This window comes from Eublepharis macularius, chromosome 9 (genome assembly GCF_028583425.1).
Source record: "Eublepharis macularius isolate TG4126 chromosome 9, MPM_Emac_v1.0, whole genome shotgun sequence".
NCBI classification, from domain to species: Eukaryota; Metazoa; Chordata; class Lepidosauria; order Squamata; family Eublepharidae; genus Eublepharis; species Eublepharis macularius.
The window spans coordinates 97,754,287-97,769,677 of NC_072798.1; the positions used below are offsets into that span (position 1 = coordinate 97,754,287).

General features: G+C 49.4%; 1 protein-coding gene across 1 annotated transcript in view; it reads left to right on the top strand.

Moving 5' to 3' along the window:
* The window catches only part of FBXL13 (F-box and leucine rich repeat protein 13), a 174,046-nt gene that overhangs the window by 32,391 nt on the left and 126,264 nt on the right, over window positions 1-15,391 (top strand). Inside the window, 4 exon segments of the mRNA XM_054987798.1 lie at window positions 152-219; window positions 4,893-5,047; window positions 6,774-6,883; window positions 8,616-8,792. Coding sequence (XP_054843773.1) covers window positions 152-219; window positions 4,893-5,047; window positions 6,774-6,883; window positions 8,616-8,792 — 510 coding nt within the window.

Consider the following 15,391-nt stretch of genomic DNA (forward strand, 5'->3'; position numbering starts at 1 on the left):
ATCAATTTCTTGTTAAATCTGATATTGCACCTCTTAATGAAAGCACTGGTAAATTTCACAGTGCATTAGCACTCACAGCTTTATGTATGTGCAGTTAAGCATGCACATCTACTGTATCTTGATTTGTTTTATTTTTGCAATTACGTTACAGATGACTCCAGAGTTATATGACAAAGCATGGAACTTTTATAGCGCTAACTTAAAGAGGAAGTGCTTTGAGTAAGTACTAGATATATAAATGCATTTATCTGAAATTTTACAGATATACAAGTTGTTATGCTGTGCTGAATTGACAAAGACCATTCCATGCTTATAGTTTTCTCTGGAACTGATGTCTCACTCATGTATTAGGGAGAATCCAGATGGTATCACTTCTAGGTCATTGCATTCCAATGTTTTGTCCTCCTCTCTGTTTAAAGATGTGGTTTGCAGTGCTTTTTCTTTCTAGGTGTGACAAGAAGAGCGCCCTGTGAGGTAGTTGGCAATATGGCTGACAATGAAGACTTTTTAGCTTGTTATGCAGTCCTTTACTGTATAGCCAGTTTCCTTTTCTTTGCTTTTATGTTACCAACAAAACTGTCTTTGTACTAAGTAGGGTTCCCCATGCCCGTCAGGGTAGGCTCAGTTCTATAGGTGCGGAAGTCATACTAGACCCGTCCATTTGCTCAAATACTATAGGGTCTTTGAGTTTTATTACTTCTAGTCCTAGTCCTGTGACCAGGGCTGGCAACATTAGGTCCCAGGAACATCCAGAATCTATTAATGCTTGCACCTGCACATGGGTTCCTTTTTTTGGATTCGGTAACATCACGGGCATAAACAGTACAGCCCCTCTTTCTCTCACCTCTGGTGGTTTGGGCTCTTTAGGGACCTGCTGTCAGGACCTTTTCACGGCAGATCTGTCTCATTTCCCGATGGTGGGGTAAAATTCTCCTCTGCTTTTTTTTGTATGGGTTCCTCGGTGTTTCTGGGACTCTCATCGGCATCCAAGCCGGTCTCTGGCCTCCCACGTTTTGGAGGTGATCTTCAACCCAGCGATTTAGGGGGGGGGCGGGTTTCGGTGTGCCTTGGCCTCTTCCCCCCTGTGCCAGTCTTACGGGGCATTGTGCTGCAAAATGTACAACACCTCCACATTTTAAACATAGTCCTTGTCTCCATCGTAATTCTCTCCCAGTTCCTGGGATGGGGGGCCTTGGTCCTTACAGGGTACCTCCCCTGTCTGTGGTGGTTGTCCTCCTTGGCCCCGCATGTTGTTGCATTCATATGAGTTTCGCCACTCGGCTTCTGTTTTCAACCTTGCATGCTAATTGGATCCACCCTAACAGAGTCTGTGAGTCATCCTGCATTAATACTCTGTCTAGAAGGTCAGCATTTAATCCGTTTAGGAAAAGTTCAATTTTAACTCCTTCATGATAGTCCTGAACTTTGGTGGCTAATTGCCTGAATTCGGCAGCATATTCTCTTACAGTTCTGGACCCCTGTCTTATGGTTCTGAGTCTTGTTCAAGCCCTTTCCTCCTCTAGTGGGTCTTCAAATTGGGCTCTTAGCGCATACACAAAAGCATTTAAATCATACAGCTCGGGTGCTCCCATGACATGCAAAGTTACATACCACTCGGCTGCTGGGCCCACTAGTCGAGATCCTTAATGGTTCACCCAATTGTGTTCCGTAGGAAACAAATGTCCCCAATCTTGGAAAAATTCCATGGCTTATACTTTAAAAAATCCCAAGTCTCCCAGTTTCCCATCAAACTTGGCTTCTAAAAAAAAAAACCTTTGGCTTCTAATTTGAACCATCCTTGTGGCAGTCCCGCTCCGGGAGCTTCTACTCCCTGATGTTCTGCCAGCTGCTGGATTGGGGCCGCTCTGGATTGGGGTGGCTGAACGTGTCCTTGTGCCATGAAGGATATTTGATATGCTCCATCTGCTCCATACATCATAGGAGTGGCTTGAGTCACCACGCCGTGCTGTGGTTGAAAGGTTTATGCTTGAACCCCTTATACTCTTTGAGGGGGGTATACTGTGGGACCCCCCGGTTGCAGATGGCATATTTGTACTCCTGTTCCCATTGGGATGACGATAGGGGTCCCCTGTGGTTGGCTGGTTTGGGGCACCGTCATCCCTACGGCAGCACCTGATGCCCCTGTGCTTGTTGCAGCAGGCGGGACCCTCATTGGCTGTGTCCCCCCTTGCTGGGACCTCAGTCCCCCTTGGGGTGGTAAAATGGGAACTGTCATTACTGTTGGGGGAGCTTGAACTTGTAGATTCCTTGACACACTCAGCCCCGTTGTGGCAATTGGCGCCCCTGCGCCGCTCATGACCGGAGGAACGATCAAAGGTTGTGCTCTTCCAGATGGACCCATTCCCACTCCCCAGGAGGGTATATTAGAGGCAGTCACTATGGTGGGAGGCAGAATGGATCTCCCTCTCCCCATTCCAGTAACTACTGGAAACTGTGTGGTCGGGAGAGTCACCTGAGCTCCCATAAACTGTTCAGGAGTTATTAAAAGTGGCCTTCCCATTTCCGAAGGCATTGGTCCATATTTATTGGTCCTTGGTCACTCTGTGGAGCTCCCCCTCGCTCCTTCGGCAGCGGTTTCACAACCGGTCCCACCGGCAGGCTCATCATTTCGTTTACTAGCTGGGCAGTTTGCCCCAACTCCTCTCTCATCATTGCCACTTGGGTCTTGATGGTCTGGTAACTATCTTCCACCTCTCTTGGTTGCGGCATCTGGCCCCCAAACGGGTCTGATGGCCTGGCCGCACTCCAGTCCAGGGTGTAGGTAACGTCATTACTTAGGTAGTCCTGGGAACTCTGCCCATTGCTGGGGGGTAATCCAGGGCCCACCATGTATTTGTAAATCCTTGAGTAATGCTTGTGTTGATATCTCCTCCCTGTTGCCTGGAGATAATCCAGGATCCCCTGTTATTTGTAAATCCACCAGGCTTAGTGTATATTGGGCATCCACCGCGCCTCTCATCCAACCTCTTGTAAGTCCTGTTAACGCCAACAGGTCGTGTCTCATCACATGAAGCTGTTCACTGAGGTAATCCAAACGATCATCTCCTCTTAACTCCATCCCATCATCTGGCTCTGGTGAATCTCAAGTGAGGAATAAGCTCTCTTGGCAAATGCTTTTCCATTGCTTGTGATCCCTTCAAAACTCAGGGCCTCTTTTTTGAGGGAGATCTGGAGGGGGCTCCAAGCCCCACGGCAAATAACTCTCCCTCTGCAGGGGGAGGCTTACGTAATATCCCAGTTAGTCATCCCACAACAGATCTAATCCATTCGCGGCTATATCCGCTACTTCCCTTTCGAATGTGTTTTGATATGTTCCGAACAAAGAGTCCGCCATGGGCTCGATCCCTGGTTCATTCTCAGGAATGGAGGTCAGCTGCTGCTCCATCAAGATGTTAGACACCCCTGTCTCATTCGGACAGCATCCAAACAGAGCTCCTCTCTGCCTCTCTTTCTCTTCCCGGGCCCGGGGTGCCCATTGTCTGGAGGTTGGCCATGTAAGATGGGTACCCCCCCTTTTGGGATTGCCCCCAGTTCTGGGTACTTGGGGAGGGTTCCTGCAGCTCCAAGTTCCCTCATCACAGATATATTAGAGTCCATTAGGAAGTCCAGTCCTGGTTGAGTCACAGGCACCAGCTCTCTAGAAAGTCCTCCAGGAGTTGCACCTGGTCCCAGTTGCGGGTCTGGGTTGCATGTTAAATCCTCTGGCTTCGCAGCCCCCGGGTCTGGCTCTGACAACGTGAAGCCGGTAGCGATTCTCCAAAAGTTACAGGTACAGAAGAATTAAATAATGATGGTTGTTGTGGGTTTTCCGGGCTGTATTGCCATGGTCTTGGCATTGCAGTTCCAAGACCACGGCAATACAGCCCGGAAAACCCACAACAACCATCGTTCTCCGGCCGTGAAAGCCTTCGACAATACATCAATTAAATAATGATTCCTGTCAAAATGTCAGGCTATGGATGACAGGCTATGGCAGATAGATCCCTGTACCATTGCAGCAAGAAATCCAGGCTCTTGGTTAAATGGCTTTATTCAGAAATCAGGTCATTTCCACAGATATGTCCATAGAATTACTCAGAAGCAAGGTAAGCATCTAAGAAGTAAGAAAAGGTTGACAGGAATGGTAACTTGTGGGAAAATCCTTCCTCTTAACACACACATTTGCTCCTTCCCCCTCCCAACAGTAAGACAGGACTTTTGGCGCGAACTCATCCTGAGAACATCTCACATATTTGTACTATCAAGTCGAGACACTGAGAAAGCAAGAGATCAAAGCTGAGACATAGCAGTGCCTGGGAGTGAGCAGTATACAAGGCCAGAAGCACTGAGAGTTTCTACAGTCCGTTAGATAAGGCACCTGCAGCTTCAATAAGCCAGTGAAAGGAAACAGTTATGGCACTGGCAATATGACATCGAGCCATAGCATGAAACATTGGTTCAGGAACAACAGGTCAGCATTAAGTAGTAGCATGGATGGGGCACAGACATGACACCCTAGGAGAAGGGAAATCCCATTTCCTCCCTACTCACTTCTTGCTGCTACTTCTGCCTACAGCATGCCACCCGCACTGCCAACATGCCCCACCAACTTTGCCTTTGCTTTCTGCCTTCCGTTCACTAGCCCACTTAGGCCTCTCTCATTCCTCCTGCCCACCTCCTGCCTCCCTCCCCACCAACCTAAAGCTTCTTAGTAAAACAGCATTCAATAAACATTCCACTGAAAGAACTTATGACTCCGAGCCTCTCTCTTTTGTTTTCATGAATGACTTCACCATGTGCTTCCTGACAAATTGCTGGGTTTTTTTTTGCATTTTTAATCCATTTTTAAAAGCCTCATTAATACATTATTTATTGTGGTTTAATGACCGCAGAGCCTGGACAAAGTATTGCATTATGAGGAAAAATGCTCAAGAGATCCTAGAGAGGAAATTCGCTGCTGCAAGACGCTTTTACAGAGACCAGGTAGTAAGGCGGATCCTAAGGAAGTGGAAGGGCTGGCTGCAGTTCCGTAAAGGGCAGCACAAACGTAAGTCTTATGTCAAATATTGTAAGTCTTAGATCATACAAACTCAATATTTTACCTTCAATAGAGTGCTTAGTTTTTTAAGCTAATAATATCCGTGGAGTACTTGAATACATAAAATTACCGTGACAAAAGACAAAACTAGAATGCAGGAGACAAATTGCTAAAAAATAACGAGGCAGGTTTCTCAAAGCAATATGACAAGTATTCTTGTATGTCCCATTGCTTAATAGATGTGTTTTAAACATCACCATGAAATCATTGTGGAGAAAATTGATTATTCCAGCAAAACATGGGTCAGTTGTAGTTTTTGACGCTCAGTAATTGGATTCTCTTTGTAACTATTTACAAATTGAGCTTTTATGAGTCCAAGAACAAACTAAAAGTATTTTTTCAAATTCTGAGCCTTGTGCTGGTAACTTTCTTATATCTAATGTATGAATTATATTTAAATGTACATTTTGACTCTGCTTTCTTTCTCTCTTTTTTTCCTTCTATAAACATAACTGCCTGCATACTCATTGGCTTGGTTGAGATGTAACAGCAACATGTTCTGTCACTGTGTGAAAAAGCCTTGAAAGAATCAAGACAACTGGCTATTTCTGATTTCTAGCACACCACAGTTTGCCAGTACATTTAAGCAAACAAACAAACTACAGTTTCTTTACTCTTGCAAACCAGGATTGCACCCTTCTAATCAGGGGGCTTGGAATAATGTTGGCTCAGCTTTGCATGGCACAGTGAAACTCCCTCAAAGCTCATCTACATAATGGCAGAAAAGAGAACATCATTTAGCTTGTATAAAGACAGTTTTGTTATTTACTTATTTTAAAAAATTCTGTGCTGCCTCTCCAGAGAACATGCTCAAAGAGGCTTATAAAGTAAAACGTATGTGTGTTATGTGCCGTCAAGTCGCCTCTGACCTTTCGCAGCCCTATGAATGAGAGACCTCCAAAATGTCCTATTATTAACAGACTTGCTCAGATACTGCAAACTGGAGGACGTGGTTTCTTTTATTGAGTCAAGCCATCTCATTCAGGTCTTCCTCTTTTCCTACTCCCTTCCACTTTTCCTAGCATAAAGTAAAACATAAAAGAAAATAAAAAACACAGTATAAACAAGAGCATAAAATATTGAACAGTTCAAGCTATAATCAGACTATGAAAATTATGTTAAAAGATTGATCAATCCCTTCATTAAAATCCTGGTTAAAAAGAAATGTTTTGGCCTGGTGCCTAAAGAAGGTAGAGTGGGCCTCAAGAGGAAAGGCGTTCGATAGGCACGGTGCCACTGCTGAAAAAGCCCTCTCTCTGATTGGTGAAGGTGGAAGCCCAGGAAGCAGGTGTGTGAGGAAGAGCTTGGTGGGATGGAGAGGCTAGGAGGAGGCCCCAAGCCATTTAGGGCCTTAAAGGTAGGAACCAGTGCTTGAATTGTGCCTAGAAACAGATGGGCAGCTAGAGCAGCTCTTTCGGCACAGGGAGGATATGTTCGCTGTATCCTGCCCCAACTGAAGTTTCCAGACAGTTTCAAAGGCAGCCCCAGAGATGACAGGCTCATGTCTGTGTTGCTTGCTACCTATTAATTGTTCTGCCTTTATACTATTATTCATCACTGTGAGCCATATATATATAATGAGAGAAAACTGGAAATGATCCTTTTTAAAGCTTCAACAGCAACAATTGTTTGTTTAAAGGATCTCTGATTTTGTGACTGTTTTTTCTCTCTCCAGGGGCAGCAGCAAGGATAGGAAAAGTCTTTGAATTAACTTTACAGAAGATTACCTTAAAGGCATGGCGAAAAGAGACTCGCTACAATAGAAGAGCTAAAAAGTGTATTGCGGTATGCCATAATATGCTTTTGCAATAGATGCATTAGTGTAAACTCATTTTCTCCAGTATAAAGCAAGATCCTTAACATAAATACCAATGTTTGTATGCTACGTCTCTGAATAAACACAGCAAAAATTGAGCAATAAATATATAACTAAAAATACAATTGAGTATATACTCATGTATGCCATGGAGGGGCCATATGGGATCAGCAAAGAATTGGCCCTGGTGCAACACTATTGTTTCCAGGTCACACCAGAAGTGACATCATTGGCTGGGGATGCAGTGGTAAGACTGGTAAGTGCCTGCCCCCACCCTGCCCCTCATCTGCTGCCAATTGTCAGGGAGGGGATCCAGTAGCACCTATAAGACTAACAAAATTTGGGGTAGGGTATGAGCTTTCTTGAGCCAAGGCTCACTTCTTCAGGTACGCTCATACCCTACCACAAATTTTGTTAGTCTCATAGGTGCTACTGGACTCTTGCTCTCTTCTACTGCTACAGACAGACAAAAAAGGCTACCCATCTTGAGTTGTCAGGGAGACATTGAAACCTTATTATGTGAAGGAAAGGAAAGGAAAGGAAGTTTGGAAGGAAAGATGGAATCAGCATGGATGGTATAGTTATACACAGGAAAAAAGACCCTAGCCCATGTAGTACGCTTTTATGGTCCCACTTCTTGTAAGCCCTTTTTGCTATAAAATGGCACAGCAGTGCTTACCACCTTCTGTGTTAGTGCTAGAGGGCCAGAGTAGAACCATGGAAAGCTTCATGTGGGATTATATTTTTGTTCAATTTTAACTCTCCACAGTCTTAAAGTGCTACATAAATACAGTTACCACAATTGTGAGTGGAGTGATATGTACTGGTGTGATCAATACATCATTCACTGAAGTGTCTTCCTTTCATAAATCTCATGCTTTCCAGCAGATCTGAATCAGGCAATGTGTCTGCAAAGTATTTTTATAGTACATGAATATAATGCATGTAATCAAATGATAACTCCAATTATAATATGAATAAAATAATGTGTTAATTTCCTCATGTCTGAAGGCTTTACGCTGTCCTGTTAAAATGTTCAACATGTGTTTCCATTTAAATGTGAAATGCTGTTACTAGTTCGTTAATAATTTTTTTATTATGTTACATACATCAGCTGGTTAAAAGTCTCTAGATCCTATTATATAAAAGGCTAACCGTGTTCCAGACAACTCACTTCATATCCTGGTGCGCCTCCAGAGGGCGCTGCCATGGAGGGAAGCACAGAAGAGGCAGCCTGTCCCTCTGAGAACGCACCACGGAGGGAAGCCCATGCTAGGATCAGGCGCAGAGCAGGTGGCAGTGCCCGCCCCCCGCCTTCACCCAGCTGGGATCAGGAGTGGAACAGGTGGCAATGCCACCACTTGCCATCACCCAGTTGGGATCAGGAATAGAGCAGGTGGCAATGCTGCCCCCCTTCACTCAGCTGGGATCAGAAGCAGAGCAGGTGGTAATGCTCATCCGCTGCCCTTCACCTACCTGAGATCAGGAGCGCAGCAGGTGGCAATGCCTGCCCCCCTTCACCTGTCTGGGATGTCACGGAGGAGGAGGCATTGCTCGCCTTCCCACCCCCTTTCTAGAGCCTGTTGTATTTTTTCCCACAACAGGCTTTGTTACTAGTGTATTATATTTGCTGTTAAAAACCGTAGCGATGGTTTGAATAAACAAAATAAGTTTGTAGTATTTTATGTGCTTGTTTTGCAGCATCTACAAAAAGTAGAGATTGAGGAAACTGATAACGAAGTTGAAGTTCATCATGCTGAAGTGCATGAAAGACATCTGCCTGAAAGACGTCCAACTGAAAGGATTGTGCCTCTAGACCATAACCTGCCAGCAAAATTAACAGGTTTGGGAAAATTGCCACAGAGAGCATTAGTCCAGGTTAGTGAAATGCTTTTTAATAGGTTGCTGTGCAGTGAATCACTTTTGGGGCTGACAGGAATAAGGAATCCCCTTGACTGGATTTGGGCTAGTTGAGTATTTGATTATGAGCCTGTGCTTATGGGCTTTCAATGCTGTGAAATATTCTTGACACGCCCAGTAGTTCAGCATCTTTCAAACAGCAGTTACATATTATATACAAATGTGTAATGAAGCCCTAATTAGGGCTGCCATAGTCAAGTCCCTGTGAATGGGTGACCTGAATTGTATGGTATGCTACTTGTTAAGGCAGTGAAGCACATTAATTGATGGACAAGCTACCAGTTGTTTTTCATCTCCTCCTGAACCATCACAGAAATGTCACAGGTAACGTGATTCTTTGCTCTTACCATCATGCCATGATTTGATGCACCCGCCCACCTTGTCTGGAAGAGAGAAGGATGGAGCAAAGTCTTGTGCCCTGTGGGCTGTGGTTTTGTGGCTCCAGCAGTACCTGGCCCTGCAATTAATGTGCAGTTGAAGTCCCCACATAGGAGGTTCTTATTTATTTTTCTCCTAAGTCTTGAACCATGGACATTGAAATGCTAAATACACCTAGACCTTAGCTTGTAGCATGTAGCCTTCGTGGAAATAAGATCTGGACTTCTGTTCTGTGTATAGAACAGCTCATTTCTCATGAAATTTACAATCAATGTGTTAGATCAAGTGACAATTTTCTGCTAATAGAAGGGGGGCAATTTCTGCTGATTTTTCTCTCCTTCTACAGACTCCCCCATGTGTCCTTCATGTTCTTTCTTCAGGTTCTTAGGGTGGCATTTTGGGCTCCAGCAGGGTGGGAGAGGTGAGAATGAATTGTGAATAGAACTGCAGCCTTAAAGTCGAATTCTAATTTATTCGGCAGTAAATCCTTTCCATTTAAATAGTTTCAAGACAATTGTGTATATTATTGTAGCCTTAAACATGTCAAATATGTCTCAATCACACACAGTAATACTGAGGTTTTTTGGCACAAACAATTTAAAAAATTGACTGCTGAACCTAAGAGTAATATATCTATCCACAACCTCTGCCAGTTAACTAAACCCCAAGAAGTGCTGCCACAGATTTCTTGCCAACAGCTGGCTATACTTCAGTATATATGCCGAATATGCTTTTTATTAGCATACTCTTATATAGACATGGGCACAATCAGGAAAAAAAACCCTGAACAGGCTGTTCATTGTTCGTTGCTGTTGATGAACACGAAGAGAGGAACAGTAACGAACATGTCCCATTAACGAACACGTTCAGTGTTTGTTTTTTGTGGGGGCTAGAACGGCCCCCGTTGGAATTAGAGAGCCCATATTCACAGAGACTGTTCAGCAGACTCTCCTCCAGCCATCACAAGTTTGGTCAAGATTGCAATATGGATCTTGGAGTTATACATTCCCAAATCTGATGCCCCCAGGAAACTCCCACTCGATACAATTGGAGCCACCAGTTGACTTTGGCCCCGTGTACAAGCGGTGGACTCGAAGGCGGGCCACCTCCCCTCTAGGGGGTGGGGGGTTTTGCTGCTCGCCGGCAGCACCCCCCCATGTGCCTGCCCACCAGGCCTCCCAGAGGCTACTTTCCACCAAGGCATTAATGTGGGTAATGTCGGCGGCCGCCGGGCCTGGCGGGCTGGGGAGGCAGTGGTGGGCCGCCGCCCCTCTAGGGGTGCGGTGTGTGGTCGCTTACCAGCAGCATCCCCCATGGTCCCGCACGCCAGGCGTCCCAAAGGATAATTTCCGCCAAGGCCAAAAAGGTGGGTAATGTCAGCAGCCGCTGGGCCTGGCGGGCTGGGGAGGTGATGGCAGGCCATCTCCCCTCTAGGGGATGGGGAGTGTGGCCACTCACCAGCAGCACCCCCCATGTGCCTGCCCGTGAGGCCTCCCAGAGGATACTTTCCACCAAGGCCGAAAAGGTGGGTCAGGTTGGTGGCCGCTGGGCCTGGTGGGCTGGGGGAGGTGGTGGTGGGCCACCTCCCCTCTAGGGGGTGGGGGGGTGGCTGCTTGCTGGCAGCACCCCCATGTGCCCACCCACCAGGCCTCCCAGAGGCTACTTTCTGCCAAGGTATTATGGTGGGTTATGTCGGCAGCTGGTGGGCTGAGGGAGGCGGTGGCAGGCCGCCTCCCCTCTAGAGGGCAGGGGGGTTGGCCACTCACTGGCAATACCCCCCATGCGCCCACCTGCCAGGCCTCCCAGAGGCTACTTTCTGCCAAGGCCGGAAGGTGGGTCATGTCAGCGGCCGGCGCATAACCAAATGACCCAGAAGCAACAGTCTGCAAAGAAAACCCTCCAGCAAGACATGATGGTGTATGCAGAGGCCTTGCACACACAAACACACACCCTGGTGGGTCAGAGACACCAACATACGTCCACCAGATGGGGACATCATGGCATCAGTGCCAATGCTGTTGTCCACACGTCTCGTGGTGCAGAGGCTGTTGCCGCTCAAACACACCAGCTGGACATGGAGCATTGGACGTTTAGGTACATGGGATAGATCGGTTTCTCAATAGACAGGTGCATAGCTGTATGGGATAGTTCATCTGCGTTCTTCTGTGCCTCCACACATGGGGACTGCGCAGGCACAGGCCAGCCGCCGGAGAATTTTCTAGAGCTTCCATGGCTCCGAAGGGGCCATTTGTCGCGCGCCTCAGCGACCGTCTTCCCGCCCAAACGGTCACGTGCTCCTCCAGCGACCAACGGCCCCTTCCCTCAGTTCTCTTCTTGCCGCCGCTTGGAGAGAACGTTTGAGCTTCGTGCTCTGTGCTTGTGCTTCGTGCTTTCTAACTGATTGATCTTTGGCTTCTGACTTCGGACTTCGGACCTCGACTACTCTTTGGATCTCGTTTTGGACTTTGACGTGAACTCGGTAATACGACTCGGACTGTTTTGACCCTTCTCTCGCGTGCCCCTGAAGATGGCCTCAACGGCTCTCTTCAAACACTGCCTTCAGTGCCACACTAAGATGGCCAAGACCGATGGCCATGACTTATGTCTTTTTTGTTTGGGGGAGACCCACAACGTGTCGGCCTGCAAGATCTGCCAGGGCTTCACCAACAAGGCCCGGCAGGATCGGAGGGCCCGACTGAATTCGTCACTGTGGCAGTCGGTCATGTCCGAGGGGACCCCGTTACCTAAGGCCGGCCCTAGCCCCTCTGCCGAAAGGCGTTCAAGAGCTGGCTCAGTGGCCTCCGCAAGGTTGGGGTCGAAACCGCGTCCCCCGAGTGCCTCGGCGTCGAGAGCGGCCTCTCCAGCGCAGGGTCCGGCGCGGCCGCCCCGGAGCGTGTCATCCACCAGGTCGGATCCGAGACCGACATCGGAACCGAGGATCCTGGTGCCGAGTCCCCGGTCGGAACCGACGACCGGTTCGATGCCTATTACATCGAAGAGGTCGAAGCAGAGGTCCCCTTCGAAGGCGAGGAGCGCGTCGGTTCCGAGGTCTTCTTCGGAACCGGCAAAAAAGAAGAAGAAGACCAAACATCATCGGTCGCCGCATCCCGCTCCCCAGGAGGAAGTCATCGTGCTTCCTCATACGCCTTCCCCTCATCTGGGTTCCCCCGAACCAGAGGAACTCTCCGTGCCGGTGCCGGATCCGATGGCCTTCGAAACGGTGCCCGCAGAGTTTTCGTCAGGGCCGGAGCCGAGCCCGCGCCGTCGGAGTCGACCTTCTCCTGCCCTTCGGTCGCCGAGATTGGAACCGAGCCCGTCTCCTCATCGGGGCCGTCTATCTCCTGCCCGTCCATCTCCGCCTGCTGTCGGTCGTGAGCGACGTCGGTCCGGGGACAGCATTCGATCTGCCCGATCCACTGCGTCCCGGCATCGTCAAGCCTCCTACCTTCCCTCGCCATACCATTGCCAGTGGGAAGGGGCACCTGCTGGTTTCTCCGAGTCGGAACCGGGGCCATCGACGTCGAGGCGAACGTGGTTTCCCCCTCCAGTCCAGGGTGAGGACTCCCAGCACGGTTCCGAGGAAGGAGAAGTGGAGAGCCTGGCCGATTACCAGTCGGAATCCTGGTCCGAACCATCGCCGGCTGATGATCTGGTGCCATCTACGGGCTCCCCGTACGAGGACCTCCGCATCTACGGCGACCAGATGGCGAGGATGGCCCAGGCCCTCGAGATGGACATCTCCTCGGCAACCCCACAGACCAAAGACAAGCTGCTCAAGCGGATATACGGTGACAACCCGGCGTCCATTGGCTTCCCCATGCTCGAGGGTATTGAGGAGATCGTGGAGAAGGTGTGGAAGGTGCCCTGTGACCAGCCTCCAACAGCTAAGAGGATCGAGCAGCTTTATAAAATCAAGCAGGGCACCTGGCCGGCGTTGGTGAAGCACCCTCCACCTTCCTCCTTGGTCACGGAGGAATTCAACCCCCGACGGTCGGGTCACTCCTCGGTGCCTGCCGATAAAGAGGGCAGAAAGCTTGATGCCATGGGCAGGCGCCAGTACATTGTCGCTTCGCTGGGTCTGAGGATTGCCAACTACCAGACCATCATGGCAGGGTACCAGCTGTACCTCTGGGAGAAGTTGGCGTCCTATACCCGGGACCTCCCACCTGAGCAGAAGGCTGTGGTGTCCCTGCTGCAAACAGAGGCTGTCCGGCTGTCTAAACAGCAAATGAATGCTGGGAGCCACGCTGCTGACACTGCTGCTAGAGGGATGGCTTCGGCGGTGGTCCTCAGGCGCCATTCCTGGTTGCGGTCGACCGCCCTGTCTCAGGAGGTGCGTTCCAGGGTGGAAAGCATGCCCTTTGAGAGGGACTCGCTGTTCTCCAAATCCACCGACGAGACCCTGAAAAAGAAGAAGGAGGACAGGCAGACGGCTAGGTCCTTGGGGCTGGCTCCTGCGGACAAGCCCTCCTCCAGGCCACGGTACGCTCCCCGGTCCGGCCCTTACCATTTCCAGGGCAGATACCAGCAACAGCGGCCGGGTTTCCACCAGTATCCTGCCTACCAGCAGCGGCCTTACCCTCCTGCACAGCAGCAGAGGAGGCGTAGGCCCTTCAAGCCTCGTCCGGCACAGCAACCGGCCCAGCAGAGAGATCAGCAGGGCGCCGGGAGGCAGTACTGACGGGTCGCGCCAGCCGTATCCCCGAACTTTTCGGACAGACTGAGTCCACTCCTCTCTGAGTGGGAGTCAATAACATCTGACTCATGGGTCTTAACGATTGTTGAATTGGGATACGGGCTGGAGTTCGTTGAACTGCCTAGATGCAGTTCACCCCTGACAGCTGTCAATAACACTATGGCCGAGCTGGATGCGGAGATCGTGTCGCTCTTGGCCAAGGGTGCTGTGGAAGAATTGCCCTATGAGGACTCTGTAAAGGGTTTCTTCTCTAGGTTCTTCCTGGTCCCTAAGAAGGATGGGGGCTTACGTCCCATTTTAGATCTGAGGGGCCTTAATGCCTTCCTCAAGGTGGCCAAATTCAAGATGGTTACGTTGGCGGCTGTGATCGCCTTGCTCAAACGCGGGGATTGGTTTGCGGTCCTTGACTTGAAGGACGCATATTTTCACGTGGGGATACGGGAGGTGCACAGGAAATACCTGAGCTTCGTTTACCGGCGAAGGGTTTTCCGGTATAAGGTGCTCCCCTTTGGCCTGTCCACTGCCCCACGAGTGTTCACGAAATGTGTGGCCCCTGTGGTTTCCTTCCTGCGGGAAGAAGGCTGTACCATCTTTCCGTACCTCGATGACTGGCTCATCGTGGCTGAATCGGAGTCTAGGCTGGTGCAGGACATTGGCTTGGTACTTAGCACTTGCCAACGCCTGGGGCTCCTGGTGAACTTTGAGAAATCCAAACTGGTGCCCAACTGCAAGGTGTCCTACATTGGTGCACTGTTAGACTCTGTGGAGGGTAAGGCTCTGCTCCCCTTGGAGAGGGCTCGGTCCCTAAGGGGTCTAGTGTCCATGTTTAAAAGGAACCGATTCCAGTCTGTGCGCACTATCCAGTGCTTACTAGGGCATATGGCAGCGGCCACCTCTGTGGTGCCCTTTGCTAGGCTGCGTATGCGCCCGCTCCAGAACTGGTTTGTGCGGAGGTACGATGCTCTGCTGCACCCTCCGTCCCTCAAATTCTCTATCCCGAGGGTCATCCTCTCCTCCTTGGACTGGTGGCTGTCTGATGACAACTTGTTTAAAGGGACCCCCTTTGGGTATCAGCACCATGACGTCACGGTTACCACTGATGCCTCTCTGTTGGGATAGGGGGCTTACTGTGGTGATGTGTCTGTGCAAGATGTCTGGTCTGAGAGGGAAAAGACCCTCCATATCAATGTGCTTGAACTAAGGGCCATTCGTTTCGCACTTGTGTCTTTTACAGCACTGCTGAGAAATCGTCAGGTCTTGGTGCAGACGGACAACACGACTGCCATGTACTACGTGAATCAGCAGGGGGGCACAGTGTCCATGGCCCTGTGCCGGGAAGCCACGCTCACTTGGCAGTGGGCTATCAGGAACGGCGTGTCGCTCCATGCTATACACGTGGCTGGGTCAGACAATGCCCGAGCAGATGCCCTCAGCAGGGTCCCTTTGCTGGACCACGAGTGGGAACTGAACGTAGAGTGCGTTG